The 19045-nt window shown below is 43.2% G+C and overlaps 1 protein-coding gene across 1 annotated transcript in view; it reads right to left on the reverse strand.

Moving 5' to 3' along the window:
* Positions 1-16713, reverse strand: part of LOC123997857 (metalloreductase STEAP4-like) — a 57317-nt gene extending 40604 nt beyond the window's left edge. The window contains exons 1-2 of the mRNA XM_046302474.1: positions 16585-16713; positions 11523-11581 (exon numbers count right to left, since the gene is read on the reverse strand). Of these exons, the coding sequence (XP_046158430.1) occupies positions 11523-11547 (25 nt within the window). The 5' untranslated portion in view covers positions 11548-11581; positions 16585-16713. The remainder of the gene's footprint in view (positions 1-11522; positions 11582-16584) is intronic.
* Between the last annotated feature and the right edge of the window lie 2332 nt (positions 16714-19045).

Here is a 19045-nt window from a genome sequence, read left to right on the forward strand (position 1 = left end):
GAGAGAGGGAGGGGGAGAGAGAGGGATAGAAAGAGGGAAAGAACCTAATAAGACCAGCAGAGGGAAACGAATAGAAGGGGAAGCACAGGGACAAGACATGATAATTAATGACAAAACATGACAAAAGGACCCTGGATGCAGGCCAGGGAGTATCTCCGTCCGAAGGAAGAGATAGAGTCAGCAAAAGCAGAACGGTGACGATACGAGGAGATATCTCATTGAAGCAAGCATGAGAGTCAGCCCCCAAATTGTTTTGGGGTGGGGCACACGGAGTGGTCAGCACACGGAGTGGTCGACGACGTTGAGGGGTGAGACTGTCGAGGAGTTATTGGACAAATTGGAAGAGAGTGAACGGAGGGGAGAGTTAGAAACCTTCGAGGAGCTGTTGGACAAATTGGAGGAGAGTGAAGAGAGAGAGAGCTATTGGTTTGGCGTAGTATGCATGGCTTTCACACTGAGGAGCGTGTTAGTCGTCCAATGCCACCTGAGTCAGTTCCCCGTACTCGTCCTGAGAAGTGTGTTAAAGTTCAGGAACAATTGATGCCGGCTATACACACCAGGTCTCCAGTGCACCTTCCCAGTCCGGTACGTCCGGTGCCTGCTCCTCGCACTCTCCCTCAAGTGCGCCTTCCCAGTCCGGTAGGTCCTCTTCCTGCTCCTCGCACTCTCCCTCAAGTGCGCCTTCCCAGTCCGGTAGGTCCTCTTCCTGCTCCTCGCACTCTCTCTCAAGTGCGCTTTCCCAGTCCGGTGTGTCCTGTTCCTGCTCCTCGCACTCTCCCTGAGGTGCGCCTTCCCAGTCCGGTAGGTCCTCTTCCTGCTCCTCGCACTCTCCCTCAAGTGCGCCTTCCCAGTCCGGTAGGTCCTCTTCCTGCTCCTCGCACTCTCCCTCAAGTGCGCTTTCCCAGTCAGGTGTGTCCTGTTCCTGCTCCTCACACACGCCCTGAGGTGCGTGTCACCAGCCAAGTAACACCAGTGCCGGCACCACACATCAGACCTCCAGTGCGCCTCCACAGTCCAGTACGTCCTGTGCCTGCTCCCCGCACTTGCCCTGAGGTGCGTGTCATCAGCCCGGTACCACCAGTGCCGGCACCACGCATCAGGCCACCAGTGCGCCTCCACAGTCCAGTACGTCCTGTGCCTCTTCCTCGCACTCGCCCTGAGATGCATGTCACCAGCCCAGTACCACAAGTGCCGGCACCACGCATCAGGTCTCCAAGGCACCTCCACAGTCCAGAGTTTCCGGCGACAGTTCTCAGTCCAGAGCTTCCAGCGACAGTTCCCAGTCTGGAACCTCCTGAGACGGTCCACAGTCCGCAACCTCCTGAGACGGTTCACAGTCCGGAACCTTCTGAGACGGTCTGCGGTCCAGAACCACCAGCAACGGTCGGCGTTCTGGAGCCTCCAGCGACAGTCGTTGGTCCAGAACCTCCAGCGATGGTCGGCGGTCCAGAGCATTCAGCAGGGGTACTCAGTCCAGAGCCTCCTGTGACGATCTAAGTTCTGGTTCCAAAAGTTTATAAATACTTTGTTATATACCCTTTGTTGGCAATGACAGAGGTCAAACGTTTTCTGTAAGTCTTCACAAGGTTTTCACACACTGTTGCTGGTATTTTGGCCCATTCCTCCATGCAGATCTCCTCTAGAGCAGTGATGTTTTGGGGCTGTTGCTGGGCAACACGGACTTTCAACTCCCACCCAAAATTGTCTATAGGGTTGAGATCTGGAGACTGGCTAGGCCACTCCAGGACCTTGAAATGCTTCTTACGAAGTCACTCCTTCGTTGCCCGGGCGGTGTGTTTGGGATCATTGTCATGCTGAAAGACCCAGCCATGTTTCATCTTCAATGCCCTTGCTGATGGAAGGAGGTTTTCACTCAAAATCTCACGATACATGGCCCCATTCATTCTTTCCTTTACACGGATCAATTGTCCTGGTCCCTTTGCAGAAGAACAGCCCCAAAGCATGTTTCCACCCCAATGCTTCACAGTAGGTGTGGTGTTCTTTGGATGCAACTCAGCAATCTTTGTCCTCCAAACACGACGAGTTGAGTTTTTACCAAAAAGTTATATTTTGGTTTCATCTGACCATATGACATTCTCCCAATCTCCTTCTGGATCATCCAAATGTTCTCTAGCAAACTTCAGACGGGCCTGGACATGTACTGGCTTAAGCAGGGGGACACGTCTGGCACTGCATGATTTGATTCCCTGGCGGCATAGTATGTTACTGATGGTAGGCTTTGTTACTTTGGTCCCAGCTCTCTGCAGGTCATTCACTAGGTCCCCCCGTGTGGTTCTGGGATTTTTTCTCACCGTTCTTGTGATCATTTTGACCCCACGGGGTGAGATCTTGCGTGGAGCCCCAGATCGAGGGACATTATCAGTGGTCTTGTATGTCTCCCATTTCCTAATAATTGCTCCCCCAGTTGATTTCTTCAAACCAAGCTTACCTATTGCAGATTCAGTCAGGTCTGTGAGAGACAGAAATCTAGCTTGTTTGTAGATGACCAAATACTTATTTTCCACCATAATTCGCAAATAAATTCATTAAAAATCCTACAATGTGATTTTCCTGATTTTTTTTCTCATTTTCTCTGTCATAGTTGAAGTGTATCTATGATGAAAATTACAGGCCTCTCTTATCTTTTTAAGTGGGAGAACTTGCACAATTGGTGGCTGACTAAATACTTTTTTGCCCCACTGTATATGTGAAGCAGTAATTGTTTCAAAACATCTCCTGCCATGTCACTGATGTGTCGTGAACCAGTATTGTTTGATGAAGGCATTGTCTGTACAGTTTTTTGGCCTTTTCCCCCAGCATTGTCCCAGTCATATCCGCGGTAGCAGGAAGAATTAAGTCCTCCACAATAGTATGGGGCTTGCCTGTCCTAGCCACTCGGTAGTTCACCATATATTCTAGCCCCTCTTATTAAAGTCATCTTTTGCTTTTATACATGTCTTACTACTCTAAAGTCATCTTAATTCTCGCTCCAAAAACTCCCTTGGCTTATTTTTCAAATTGGCATGTTTTGTTTCTAAATGTCTGCGCAAGAGTGAAGGTTTCATTGAGTTGTGAGATAGTACTTTTGCACATATAACACACTGTGGATGAGGAAAGGCACTACTCCCAATATAAGTGAACCCAAAATCAATGTATTTCTCGTAATATTTGCGCCTCTTCGATGGTCCAAAGTCCCTGTTTGTTGTTCGGTGATTTTCTGGGTAAGTGGGCAGTAGCTTTTAGGCTGCATCAGATTCATAAACTGCCAGTGTCCATGCTAGCTGGGCTAACAACGAATGTAGAATTACTGATGCTAGCATTGGATGTGGTCGTGGAAGCAGAACAACTTTTGTCGTTGACAGTAGAGCTGGTATATGTCTCTAGGGACGCAGGTCTTACTTTTTATAACCATTTATCCATTTTCTAACAAAAGGAATGAGCAGCAGCTACGTTTGGCTACGTACGGACTGTTAGTGGAATTCCCGCGAGAGAGTAACAGTTAATGTGATTGGATGTTAATTATTTTACTATGCTACCTGTATTTGACATTGTGTTGTTATTTCGCTGAACACTAAAATCAAATCAAACTTTATTTGTCACATGCGCGTAATACAACAAGTGTAGACTTTACCGTGAAATGCTTGCTTACAAGCCCTTAACCAACAGTGCAGTTCAAGAAGAGTTAAGAAAATATTTACCAAATATACTCAAGTAAAAAATAAAATAATAATTGGGGGTCAATGTAATAGCCCAGTGGCCATTTGATTAATTGTTCAGCAGTATTTTGTTCAGTTGGTTTAATTGAATTTTTGGCAGTGAAACAATGCTACTTAGGCGAGATAAAACCTCACCCAAATTTATAGCCCAGTTGGAAAATATAAATGGACTGTTTGAAAATGTGTAGATGGACTGTTTGAAAATGTTGTTTTTTTTACATGTGAATCCTGTTTTCGTTTGGGAATACCCCTGTTTGGGAATACCACTGTTTGGGAATACCTGGTGTAATGGAATGTTTTGCCTTGTGTGGTATGTTTTATGGGTTTAGACACTTATGTAGGTGTCATAACCAGCCATAAATTAATGCAATATATGTCACAACAGGTCTAAATATGTGTCCTGGCAGTGTTATGACCATATTATGACAGGTTATGACAAGTTATGTCAGCTGTTATGACATATTATGGCATGGTTATGACCATTTCATAACATGTTATGAAGCTGGGTGTCAAGTAAAGTGTTACCCTGCCATACAGTACATCATGGAATGTTTTGTCAAATAGAACACATTTTTAAAACGTCTTCTGAATTTGGTTTTGAAACATAAACTGGGAGTTTGTTATTTTTGACGGATGTTATGATTGTTTCATATCTGCAAAATAGTTAAGGCGCTGTCCGTTCCACTTTAATTATGTACATTACATGTAACAATGAGTACATTTTCTCCAGCAAAGTTTCAGTGAAGTTTCTAACAGTCTCATGGGGAGCCCTTGGCTTTCTATACAATCTGTTTGTCTGCTTTTCTCCCTGATTCGTTTTCTGTTTGTGGGCCCTTGTCATTTCTTCAGGGTTACCGGCATCCCTCCCTCCTTCAGATGGATTTTCTTCACACCCCATCACTTTTTTCCCCAAATATAAGAGCCACTTTCATTTTGGGAAAGAAAGCGCACTATCCAATTTACCAATCTCATTTTCTCTCAGTCCCTCTCTCCCCATCACACACACATACACACACACACACCTGCTGTTTCTCACTCCCTAAAGGCTGTGGTCCTGCATTCTCCTTCTATATTAGACTATGTTTTGTCTCCCTGGTCTCCCATGATCCATGACTGCAGGAGAAGAGATGGAGAATGCAGAAAAAGGTCATTCTTCATTAAGTCATTCTGTGTATGTGTATAAGCCTATGTGAGTGTACTGTATATGTGTGTATGTGTGTCTATTTGAATGAGTTTGTGTATGTGCATGAGTGAGTGTGTGCATGTGTGTGTTTTCTGTGCATTTTATGTGTGTGTGTGTGTCTATTTGCGTGTGTGTGAGTATGCACACTAGTGAGCGTGTGCAAGTGTGTGTGTGTGTGTGTTTGTTTGTGTGTGATGATTAAGTTTCAGCATTGAGCTGCCCAATGGACCCTAGGAAACAATGAGTGTCATTTTCTCAAGGAGAAAACACAGACTCCCATTTCTCCTCTTTTTCCATCTGCTCTCCAGACCTTTTTTTATTATTACTGTAAACTATAAACTTTGTCTCTGTTCTGAGTTTAAGCCATAATGTGTTTGAGACCGTGGTACAGTGCAGTGAAAAAGTGTTTGCCCCATTTCTGATTTTCTCGATTTTTGCATATTTTTGATACTGAATGTTATCAGATCTTCACACACATATCCTCTGTTGAATACGGTAGCCTGAATTGACCTCGGGAGATTCAGAGAAAGAGAGTCTAGACAGATGTCCCAATTTAATCAGGTAATGGAAACTGCACTGTGGGTTCAAATATGTCCACCATATTTTAGGGACAGGAGTGGTTTCGTGTCAATATCCAATTACAATGTCCAGGGTATATCATGGATGTGAGGCGTCATGCCCACAAAATCTGAGGGTATAAGTATGTGAGGATGGCTGGTGGTCTTAATTCCCCTGAACAGAGAAACAGCTTCACACCTCTGATACAGTGTTGGACACAAACAACACCTGTCCATAAAATATAGCGTAAACATTCTGAGCGGTTTCCTTCTTCTTCTGCAATTGATTGAATTCATCTTATTCAATTGTTACCAGGCACCAGCAACAAAGATAGCTCAGATGTGTGAGTGCCTTTTGAATATTGAATTGAGGTTAAAAAGAAAGAAACAAAGAAGGCAAGAATGCCCCACAGATGGGTGACATATTCCATTAAAAAGCCAATCTCTACAAAAAAATATATAAACTCCGGATTCATATTGAGGAGTGCAGCGACCAGTGAGAGATTGTGCTCTGAAACAGGCTATCAAAACATAATCCATAAATCCATAAGAAACAGTCAAGGTCAATAAATATAGAAATCTATAAACCACTAGCACAGGGGCCTTATCTCTCTTATCTTACTAATTTCATCCTCCTCTTGAAGAGTTTGTCCCAGTCTGTGTGTATGTCCTAGTGTGTGTCCTATAGATGTGTGTGTGTGTGTGTGCTATAGATGCGTGTGTGAGGGTAATTTAATTAGAGCATTGATAGAGCAGGTTACTGCCTGGGGTTAATATCCTACATGCACTCTGCTCCTCTCCGAAGGCTTAATTTCTTAAAGCACATTAGGAACTTTATTGACTGCTACGGCCTTTTAAAACTATGTGCGGGTGTGTGTGTGTTTGTGTGTGTGTGTTACTGCACTGGCCTATTAAGACATTACATTTCTGCTGATTAGAGTCAGCCAGTTCCCACCAGACAAACCACCATCAAACTATCTTGCTCTCTCCCTCTCCCTGTTTCTTCCTCTCTCACACTCTGCCTCACAATCTCACTCTCGCTTTCTCTGACCGTCATTTCCCTCCCTCCCTATCACATCTTTAGATACAGATGTAGGATCTAAATTTGAGCCAATTTGCTACAGCAGGAAAATAATCCTACAGCAACAGGAAATGTGAATTGTTATGTGGATTATAATTCATTGACATTATTGTATGTGGTTTATACATTTTTCATGAGGGAAATCAGGTCTGAAATGTCTAAGTGAATGTTCTCCTGCAACATGGTAATCAGATTTATGTCATTTGGGAAAACGACGTCTCTTATTATGAGAATTCTATTTAATTTGATTGACAGGTGCTAGACCCCTATTAAAAATGCTATATGCACTGACTGAATACTTCCATCCTCTGTGGAATATTCTATGTGGTTCTATCTGATGACATCACAATGACCAGCTAATTCATACTGAGCAGTAAAGTTCTGATACGGAACACTGGGAATTTATTGGCCGAAAATAAACTCCCTCCTCCTCCTCCACCTCCTCCTGCTGATAATATAATTCCTGGTAATAAGGTCCCTTTAATACCATCTCCCCACACACACAATACTTTCAAATGAGGATGAGATTGAACTGCAACAGTTATTAAAAAGTCCTTAACCTCCTCTTCCGAGTGCTGGAAAATAATTCTAGCAACTTATAGGTACTTATATGCACTTAAACGCACTTGCAGGCACTTTCCAAGATATTTCTTATTTTGAACACTTTTGATATCTCCATAGTTAACTCCATAATGTGCCATCAATGATAACGGCCTGAGAAACACATGACAGGAAAACAGAGTGGAGAGGACAACGTAGTGAAGGATTGATGGGAGGGGGTCGTTATCGAATCGTTAAAGCAAGGAAACGCTTCTCATCACAGATACCAAATTATCTCCTAAGGGAGAGATAGAGAGAAACTGCTGAGAGATAGAGTGAGGAGAGAATGATAGAGGGAGCTTGAGAGTGAACGATAGAGAAGGGGAAGACAGAGACTGTGAGAGAGAAAAGAGAGGAAAGATAGATCGATAGAGAGGGGGGAGAAAGATATATATAGAGATGAAGGATATAAATGGTTGGAACAGACACAGAGAGACCGAGAGAGAGAGACCGACTGCCGCAATTCACAGGTAGAAGTGCCAACCTTTTTGACAGCAGAGATATTATATCTGCATGGATCAATGTCTCCACTGCCCTCCGAAAGAGATTCTCTCTATAAATCAGATCACTTACACACGCATCCTCCTCCTCCACACACACACACACACACACACACACACACACACACACACACACACACACACACACACACACACACACACACACACACACACACACACACACACACACACACACACACACACAAAAAGAAAATCAGCAGGGAGCACAAAGTATGTGAGGGTGGTCCGGAGGATGGTTTTTCATTCTTCAAACACCTGAAACAGCTTTTCCCTGCAATCTAGAGCCATAATTATTATTCTAATTATATGTATTTTTCTGCATATCTAATCATACCTCTTGAGCTGTCTGTATTCTCCTGACTTGTGGTTATTATTTTAAAGAAACTAAATATGCTAGCTAGTCTAACTTGATTGATAGCCTGAAATGGGCTAGATAAAGCCAACTTCATAAAATTGCTAAGTGTCTAGCAGTATTGCAGAATAATAATGTACTGTGTATATATATATATATATATATATATATATATATATATATATATATATATATATATAAACTGCTCCAAAAAATAAAGGGAACACTAAAATAACACATCCTAGATCTGAATGAATGAAATATTATTATTAAATACTTTTTTCTTTACATAGTTGAATGTGCTGACAACAAAATCACACAAAAATGATCAATGGAAATCAAATGTATCAACCCATGGAGGTCTGGATTTGGAGTCACACTCAAAATGAAAGTGGAAAACCACACTACAGGCTGATCCAACTTTGATGTTTTTCTGTTCCTAGGCCATTGAAAATAAGAATTTGTTCTTAACTGACTTGCGTTGTTAAATAAAGGTAAAATAAAAAATAAAAAAATAAATATAATGTCCTTAAAACAAGTCAAAATGAGGCTCAGTAGTGTGTGTGGCCTCCACGTGCCTATATGACCTCCCTACAACGCCTGGGCATGCTCCTGATGAGGTGGCGGATGGTCTCCTGAGGGATCTCCTCCCAGACCTGGACTAAAGCATCCGCCAACTCCTGGACAGTCTGTGGTGCAACTTGGCGTTGGTGGATGGAGCGAGACATGATGTCCCAGATGTGCTCAATTGGATTCAGGTCTGGGGAACGGGTGGGCCAGTCCATAACATCAATGCCTTCCTCTTGCAGGAACTGCTGACACACTCCAGCCACACAAGGTCGAGCATTGTCTTGCAGTAGGAGGAACCCAAGGCCAACCACACCAGCATATGGTCTCACAAGGGGTCTGAGGATCTCATCTCGGTACCTAATGGCAGTCAGGCTACCTCTGGCGAGCACATGGAGGGCTGTGCGGCCCCCCAAAGAAATGCCACCCCACACCATGACTGACCCACCGCCAAACCGGTCATGCTGGAGGATGTTGCAGGCAGCAGGACGTTCTCCACGACATCTCCAGATTGTCACGTCTGTCACATGTGCTCAGTGTGAACCTGCTTTCATCTGTGAAGAGCACAGGGCGCCAGTGGCAAATTTGCCAATCTTGGTGTTCTCTGGCAAATGCCAAACGTCCTGCATGGTGTTGGGCTGTAAGCACAACCCCCACCTGTGGACGTCAGGCCCTCATACCACCCTCATGGAGTCTGTTTCTGACCGTTTGAGCAGACACATGCACATTTGTGGCCTGCTGGAGGTCATTTTGCAGGGCTCTGGCAGTGCTCCTCCTTGCACAAAGGCGGAGGTAGCGGTCCTGCTGCTGGGTTGTTGCCCTCCTACGGCCTCCTCCACGTCTCCTGATGTACTGGCCTGTCTCCTGGTAGCGCCTCCATGCTCTGGACACTACACTGACAGACACAGCAAACCTTCTTGCCACAGCTCGCATTGATGTACCATCCTGGATGAGCTGCACTACCTGAGCCACCTGTGTGGGTTGTAGACTCCGTCTCATGCTACCACTAGAGTGAAAGCACCGCCAGCATTCAAAAGTAACCAAAACATCAGCCAGGAAGCACAGGAACTGAGAAGTGGTCTGTGGTCCCCACCTGCAGAACCACTCCTTTATTGGGGGTGTCTTGCTAATTGCCTATAATGTCCACCTGTTGTCTATTCCATTTGCACAACAGCATGTGAATTGTATTGTCAATCAGTGTTGCTTCCTAAGTGGACAGTTTGATTTCACAGAAGTGTGATTGACTTGGAGTTACATTGTGTTGTTTAGGTGTTCCCTTTATTTTTTTGAGCAGTGTATATATATATATATATATATATATATATATATATATATATATATATATATATATATATATGTTACACACACACTACTGTTGAAAAGTTTGGGGTCACTTAGAAATGTCCTTGTTTTGAAAGAAAAGCACATGTTTTGTCATTAAAATAACATCAAATTGATCAGAAATAATACAGTGTATACATTGTTAATATTATACATGACAATTGTAGCTGGAAACGGTCGATTTTTAATGGAATATCTACATAGGTGAACAGAGGCCCATTATCAGCAATCATCACTCCTGTGTTCCAATGGCACGTTGTGTTAGCTAATTCAAGTTTATCATTTTAAAAGGCTAATTGATCATTAGAAAACCCTTTTGCAATTACGCTAGCACAGCTGAAAACTGTTGTTCTGATTAAAGAAGCATTTGTGGGTTCGATTACTGGCTCAAAATGGCCAGAAACAAAGCACTTTCTTCTGAAACTCGTCAGTTTATTCTTGTTCTGAGAAATGAAGGGTATACCATGCGAGAAATTGCCAAGAAACTAAAGATCTCGTACAATGCTGTCTAACAGCGCAAACTGGCCCTAACCAGAATAGAAAGAGGAGTGGGATTCCCCGGTGAACAACTGAGCAAGATGACAAGTACATTAGAGTGTCTAGTTTGAGAAGCAGACACCTCACAAGTCCTCAACTGGCAGCTTCACTAAACAGTACCCACAAAACACCAGTCTCAACGTCAACAGTGAAGGGGCGACTCTGGGATGCTGGCCTTCTAGGCAGAGTTGCAATGAAAAAGCCATATCTCAGACTGGCCAATAAAAAGAAAAGATTAACATAGGCAAAAGAACACAGACAATGGACAGAGGAACGGTCAGTCAGTGCCAGATTTCAGTTTTCATCTAAGCCATCTGAAGAGTAGGCTACTGTTTCCTGGGCGCGACATAGGCCTATCTTGTTGCCATCAAATTAGTGTAGCGCCTCACAGTCATTGTTTATTTAACCAGGCAAGTCAGTTAAGAACAAATTCTTATTTTCAATGACGGCCTAGGAACAGTGGGTTAACTGCCTGTTTAGGGGCAGAACGGCAGATTTGTACCTTGTCAGTTCAGGGGTTTGAACTTGCAACCTTCCGGTTACTAGGCTACCACTAGGCTACCACTAGGCTACCCTGCCGCCCCAACATCACACATAGGCACTGCTATCATCCTCTTTTACCATCTACCCACATTTTTGCCATACATAACTTTTCTGGTCCTCCCTTCTCTTTATTTTAAACTCTCCATTTTGCAGATTTACTCTAATTTAATTAAATTTCGACATTTTTCTTTTTGCCTCAGTGGAATTGTTCTGGCAGTTCACAAAAGCGTTTGGCGTGAAGGCTATTTGGCACGTGTAAAGTTAGGCCTTAAAGCTAAGGATTGTGCACTAATGCCAGATGGCCTAAAAAAAATTGAAAGACAAAATCTTAATGCAGCCTATATAATATAAATTGCACAAGAAAGATTTTTTTATGTATTGTTTTAACCCGACTCATTTCCTTCATGAATACACATAGAATAGGTCACCAGTGCAATTTCACATTAGTGCATAAGAAGGCTGGAGAAGAGGAGATGCAGCCCATTTTGATTTAAACCCAGCATCAGTCCACAATCCTCATGTACCTCCAACTTCAGTTTTAGGTTCCATGTTCCACTCTTCATGTCTTTGCCAGCACTGCCATCTAGTGGGAAAGACGTAAAAAACAAGTGTCAACCTTTATTTTACACTAAGTACTGTGCTACCAATATTATTGTCATAAAACATTTTGGTTAATGCAGTATGAGCCATGTCAGTTATTTTTTTTATAAAGCCTATGAGTGTAGCTGTGGCCTATGGCTTTAATATCAGAGTCCAGAATGTCCCCAAGATTCAGTCCATACCAGAATATCCAACTTCATCTGCATAGATCTTGATCTTAATCCAGTTTAGGAAGTAAGCTCCTAATGTTCAGATGCATCAACACAAGTCCTTTACGGTGTTTAAACTCACATGGAAACTCCAATTCAAACAAGCTACGTTCAATAGGCGGTTGCAGGGCCTATCTGATGGTTGATGCTGATATTGTTGGTATGGCTATAAGATTTCATAAAACTGCACCATTTGGTCTCACCCTGTTAGCAATAGAGGAATAATAAGAAGTTGGAATGACTTTGCCAAGGGTAGCAGCATAGGGCCTGAGGCTGCAGCCAATGTCAATATGAGCAACTCTCAGAGTAACCAATGATGGTGCATAGCCCAAGCCCTCTACATGTATAGTATAGACAACAGTACGACCATAACGCTTAGAGAGGACGGGAGGTATTACGTGAGCAGGGCTTGGTCTGTCTCTGTGCCAATATCTTAACGCAGCCTTGAAATATGAAAAGGGTCCAGGCGCCTAGATGGTTTGGGTTGAATCCATCGTCCCTGTAAAGCATCTTTTGTGTTGAAATTGTCAGTATAAATTCAGATATGAGAGCATTTTACGGTGTTGATCAGCTCAATAAAATCCTGTTTCATTAGGTCTGGCCGGCCGGCCAGGAAGGTTGGGCCGGCTGGCCAGGTAGGATTCAGCCAGCTGGCCGGACCTACCTGGCCAGTCAGCTGAACCTACCTGGCCTGCTGGACCTACCTACCTAATTTGGTAGGTAGGTCTGGCCAGGTAGGTAGGTCCAGCTGACCTACCTAGCCGGCCTGGACCTTGCCAGCCAGCCGGACATACTTACTTGGCCAGCCAAACCTACCTAATTGGCCGGACCTACCTACATGACCGGACCTACCTACCTACCTGGCCGGTCGGCTGAACCTAGGTCTGGCCAGGTAGGTAGGTCCAGCCGACCTACCTAGCCGGCCTGGACCTGGCTAGCTAGCCGGACCCACCTACCTGGCCGGCTGGACCTAGGTACTTACCAGCCTATATCATATAATTTGACCACATCAGTGAATTTGTTACAATACTAATCCATATAGCCTAAAGTGCAGTATTTTTTCAAGAGGGGTTCTTTGCCATGACGTCGTCAATGGGTTCCCAAATATGAACGAGCGAGAGACCGCACCCACATCGCCTTAAAAGCAGGTGATAGGTTATATGATGGGCAAAAGACGCGCTGAATGTGGTGGCAAGGTGTAACGCACGATTCGTTAATTCTGTAGAACAGCAATGTTGGCTTTATATGTCTACTGGTGGAAGCTGTTGTGGATGGACGGCTGTTTGGTGGGAGTTGCCTACGCATTTCAAGTATATTTGCCACTGCTAAAGCAACTTGAATTGTCCTAATAAACCTCTCTTTGTAGAAAAGTTTTTATTTTTATTTTTTATTTTTTACTGGTGAAGCCACATCTGAGCGAGCCAAATAAAACGTTTTGGTTGTACTCAATCTCTGACACTAGCACCTCTATTTCAGTGTCAGAAAAGTATTTTTTTAAAGTTTTTTTTGGTTACGCCTTTTGTATTTCATGGTACGGATTTGGGTTTTCCTCGTGGACGTTAAATCGATGATTTTGACTATATGGTTAATTAGGGAAATTTCGAAATGCAAATAGCCAAGGTAGTGCACGAGCACTGAGAACAATTTACGTTTATCAATGATTATCTCCTACCGGTGTGCGTATGATGCTCATAGAATTGTTTGATAAATCACACTTTTTCTAGGCGTACGAACATTCCAACATCCGTACGTAAGTAGTATTTTAGTATAGTTTCAACGCAATATTGATAAATGAGGCACCAGAAGTCTGTGCTGCTATAAAATTTTGTTGTCTATCAAAATATTAGCAGCACCGCCATTTCTGCTTCCTCCTTCGGCTCCCACAGAGAAGGAGTGTCTGGACTGGCCGGCACTTTCATCTGACACCTTGACCCACTTTCCAAAACATTCACTGAGCCCCTCCTCCGTATGTTTTGGAATCTTCTTCTTCAGGGGGGTTTATCGACGGTTGGCAGGGAGAAAATACATTCGGAAAGTATTCAGACTCCTTGACTTTTTCCAAATGTTGTTACATTACAGCCATATTTTTTTTAAAGTACTTTTTTTTTTACTCATCAATCTACACAAAATACCCCATAAAGACAAAGTGAAAACAGGTTTTTAGAAATGTTTTCAAATGTGTCAAACAAAACAACCTTATTCACATAAGTATTCAGACACTTTTCTATGAGACTCGAAATTGAGCTCAGGTGCATCCTGTTTCCATTGATCATCCTTGTGATGTTTTTACTACTTGGAGTCCACTTGTGGTAAATTCAGTTTATTGGACATGATTTGAAAAGGCACACACCTGTCTGTATAAGTTCTCATCGTTGACAGTGCATATCAGAGCAAAAACCAAGCCATGAGTTCGAATACATTTTCCATGGAGCTCCGAGACAGGATTGTGTCGAGGCCCAGAACTGGGGAAGGGTACCAAAAATGTCTGCAGCATTAAAGGTGCCCAAGAACACAGTGGCCTCCACCATTCTTAAATTAAAGAAGTTTGGAACCACCAAGTCTCTTCCTAAAGCTGGCCGCCTGGCCAAACTGAGCAATCGGGAGAGATGGCCTTGGTCAGGGAGGTGACCAAGAACCCGATGATCACTGACAGAGCTCCAGAGTTTCTCTGTGGACATGGGATAACCTTCCAGAAGGACAATCATCTCTGCAGCACTCCACCAATCAGGCTTTTATGGGAGAGTGGCCAGGCTCAAGCCATTAATTCAGTGAATGGCACATGACTGCTGGCTGGTATAATGAAACCAAGATTGAACTCTTTGGCCTGAATGCCAAGTGTCACGTCTGGGGGACACATGGCACCATCCCTATGGTGGGAGAATTAGGGAAAGGTGAATGGAGCAAAGCACAAAAACCTGCTCCAGAGTGCTCAGGACCTTAGACTAGGGCAAAACTTTTACCTTTCAACGGGACAATGACCCTAAGCACACAGCCAAGACAATGCAGGAATGGCTTCGGGACAAGTCTCAATGTCCTTGAGCAGCCCAGCCAGAGCCCGGTCTTGAACCCGATCGAACATCTCTGGAGACACCTGAAAATAGCTGTGCAGCTATGCTCCCCATCCAACCTGACAGAGCTTAAGAGGATCTGCAGAGAAAAATGGGAAAAACTCCCCAAATAGATGAGTGTCAAGCTTGTAGCGTCATACCCAAGAAGAATTGAGGTTGTAATCACTGCCAAAGGTGCTTCAACAAAGTACTGAGCAAAGGGTCTGAATACTTATGTAAATGTGATTTCAGTTTTTTATTCTTAATACATATGCAAAAATGTCTAAAAACCTGTTTTTGCTTTGTCATTATGGGTTATTGTGTGTAGAGTGATGAGTGGGGAAAACAATTTCATCCATTTTAGAATAAGGCTGTAATGTAACAAATGTGGGAAAAGTCACGGGGTCTGAATACTTTCCGAATGCACTGTATATGAATACTTTCCGAATGCACTGTATATATAGCACTGCAATGGTACACAATGCTTGCCAAAGTGGATTAACATGGACAACTGACTTGCAGCACGCTTATAGGGAAGGACACTCAACAAGCACAGCACTGACACAAATTACTGATGATTGGCTGAGAGAAATTGATGATACAATGATTGTGGGGGCTGTCTTATTAGACTACAGTGCAGCTTATGGCTTTACACCCCCTGCTATAATGTGGATAAAGAGTTACTTGTTCAACAGAACACAGAGGGTGTTTTTAAATGAAAGCCTCTCAAACATAATCCAGGTAGAATCCGGAATTCCCCAGAGTACCTGTTTAGGCCCCTTGCTTTTTTCAATCTTTACTAACGTCATGCCACTGACTTTGAGTAAAGACAACGTGTCTATGACTCAACACTATACACGTCAGCTACTACAGCAACTGAAATGACTGCAACACTTAAAGAGTTGCAGTTAGTTTCAGAGTGGGTGGCAAGGAATAAGTTAGTCCTAAATATTTCTAAAACTAAAAGCATTGTATTGGGGACAAATCATTCACTAAACCCTAAACGTCAACTAAATATTGTAATAAATAATGTGGAAATTGAGCAAGTTGAGATAACTAAACTGCTTGGAGTAACCCTGGGTTGTAAAACTGTCATGGTCAAAACATATTGATACCACAGTAGCTAAGATGGGGAGAAATATGTCCATAATAAAGCGCTGCTCTGCCTTCTTAACCACACTATCAACAAGGCAGGTCCTACAGGCCCTAGTTGTGTCGCACCTGAACTACTATTCGGTCGTGTGGTCAGGTGCCACAAAAAAATGACTTTGAAATTGGTTCAGAACAGGGCAGCACGGCTGGCCCTTGGATGTACACAGAGAGCTAACATTAATAATATGCATGTAAATCTCTCCTGGCTCAAAGTGGAGGAGAGATTGACTTCATCACTACTTGTATTTAGGAGAGGTGTTGACATTTTGAATGCACCAAGCTGTCTGTTTGAACTACTGGCACACAGCTCGGACACCCATGCACACCCCACAGGACATGCCACAACGTCTCTTCACAGTCCCCAAGTCCAGAACAGTTTTTGGGAGGCGCACAGTACTACATCGAGCCATGACCACATGGAACTCTATTCTACATCAAGTTACTGAAAATTAGATTTTAAAAACAGATAAAAAAACACCTAATGGAACAGCGGGGACTGTGAAGCAACACAAACATAGGCACAAACACATGCCTAGGCAGCAGCTAATGGGGATCCATAATAAATACAAATATCCTACCTGCCAGCCCCAAAAATATAAATATTTCAGACTGTATTTAATGACGTTCTACTAAGTATGCTCTTTAAACTCATTTCCTGTAGCTTCTTCTCCCTCATACTGGATTTCAGCCTCTCTCGTTCCCTCTCATACTGTATCAGTACTGTACATGCTCCACTGTCTCTGTTTCCTGGCAATAATCACACTTTCCTGTTGGATGCTTCCTATCACATTTAAAGTCCTATTCAACTGGCTGTGTCCCACCCTTAGTCTTGTAAAAATAGCCTCCTCTCTTCTGTCTCTTCCTGCCATCCTCCTGTCCCTGACTTTCCTCTGTACTTGGAATAGATGCCTGCCCTTAGTGTCTCTTCCACTGCTCCTGTCATCTCTGCACCACCACTGTCCACTGTCCACTGGTATACAGACAAGTAAATCTTGTCTGTATACCCATCTGTCTAACCCTGCCATGGGTTTGTAGTACCTCATACAGCAGATCTTGTCTGCTACGTGAGCTAAAGGACTGCAGACTCATCAACACTATAACACTATAATTTAGCCCAAACAACTACCTCTTTCCCAACTGTATTTTATTTATTTATTTATTTTGCTCCTTTGCACCCCATTATTTTTATGTCTACTTTGCACATTCTTCCATTGCAAAACTACCATTCCAGTGTTTTACTTGCTATATTGTATTTACTTTGCCACCATGGCCTTTTTTGCCTTTACCTCCCTTCTCACCTCATTTGCTCACATTGTATATAGACTTGTTTATACTGTATTATTGACTGTATGTTTGTTTTACTCCATGTGTAACTCTGTGTCGTTGTATCTGTCAAACTGCTTTGCTTTATCTTGGCCAGGTCGCAATTGTAAATGAGAACTTGTTCTCAACTTGCCTACCTGGTTAAATAAAGGTGAAATAAAATAAAAATAAATAAAAAACACTGCACATGAGTCAGAGCAAATAGCTACTCTGTCTTGACTTCCTCCACCCATTGCAAGGCCAACAATACGGCCATCAGCTCTGCCGTATATACAGCCAGGTGATCTGTCTGTATATACGAGTAGCCATGATGGGGTCACAGGAATAGCTATCGTGGGGCTAAACTCCCTTCCATACAGTCCCATCTCCCTTGCCTGGGTATTACCCACCCACCAAAAGCTTGTGTTCTGTCCTCGCTCATGTTCCCAGCATGCCTGTAGAATCCATTTTGCAGGATGAGCACCCATGTCCCTGTAGATTGACCAAATATTTTTTGGGCCAGCTGCTGTCCCCTAATCTGCAATGGCATATCCCCCATCTCCACCTGTAGTGCGGACACTGGGGAGGTCCGAAACGCCCCATTACATATTGTGACTCCTTGTCCCCTGTATGACAACTAGCCTTTCCAGTGAGGTCTGGGCTGCCGAGTCATACACTATAATGCCATAGTCTATTACAGATCGGATGAATGCAACATACATGGTCCTCAATGAGGAACGCCCAGCCCCCCACTCCTTCTCTGTCTGACAGCGTATCACATTTAGCACCTTCTTACACTTTCCCACCACTCTCTCAATGTTTTCTGCCCATGTCAGCCTAGTGTCAAAGTAAACCCCAAGGAACCTGAGGAACCCTCTCCAAAGTACACCCCAAGGGAACCTCTCCAAGTTTCTTCCATATAACCTCAAGCGTACCCCATCTCCCACCTTCCTGCTAGTAACGAACATAGTTTTCTCTACAGAGTCCCCACATTAATGCCCAACATTATACCTCATCAATTGCTTCCTGCACCTTCCTGACTATGTATGGCACATTTCTTCCCCTCTTTCATAAGGCTCCATCATCTGCAAATAACTAACTCCCAATATCCGTCCGTACCTAAGAGTAAACATCATTGATCATGATTGAGAACAACAGAGTACTAATCACACTCCTCTGCGGTGTACTGTTATCCACCAGGTAGCTGACTGATGGAGACTTCCCCACCGTCTAGAGGTCGACCGATTAATCGGAATGGCCAATGAATTCATTCAAGTTTTCATAACAATTGGAAATCGGTATTTTTGGACACCGATTTGGCCAATTTTTTTGTATAAACTGTATATATATATTTTTTTTTTTTACACCTTTACTTAATCTTTATTTAACTAGGCAAGTCAGTTAAGCACACATTCTTATTTTCAATGATGGCCTAGGAATGGTGGGTTAACTGCCTCGTTCAGGGGCAGAACGACAGATTTTCACCTGGTCAGCTCGGGGGAACCAATCTTGAAACCTTACAGTTAAACGCTATAACCACCTGCCTCTCGTTTCACTCCACAAGGAGACTGCCTGTTAAGCAAATGCAGTAAGCCAAGGTAAGTTGCTAGCTAGCATTAAACATATCTTATAAAAAACAATCAATCAATCATAATCACTAGTTAACTACAGATGGTTGATGATATTACTAGTTTATCTAGCGTGTCCTTCTTTGCATATAATCTGACTGAGCATACA

This window comes from Oncorhynchus gorbuscha, linkage group LG15 (assembly GCF_021184085.1).
Source record: "Oncorhynchus gorbuscha isolate QuinsamMale2020 ecotype Even-year linkage group LG15, OgorEven_v1.0, whole genome shotgun sequence".
Classification (NCBI taxonomy): domain Eukaryota; kingdom Metazoa; phylum Chordata; class Actinopteri; order Salmoniformes; family Salmonidae; genus Oncorhynchus; species Oncorhynchus gorbuscha.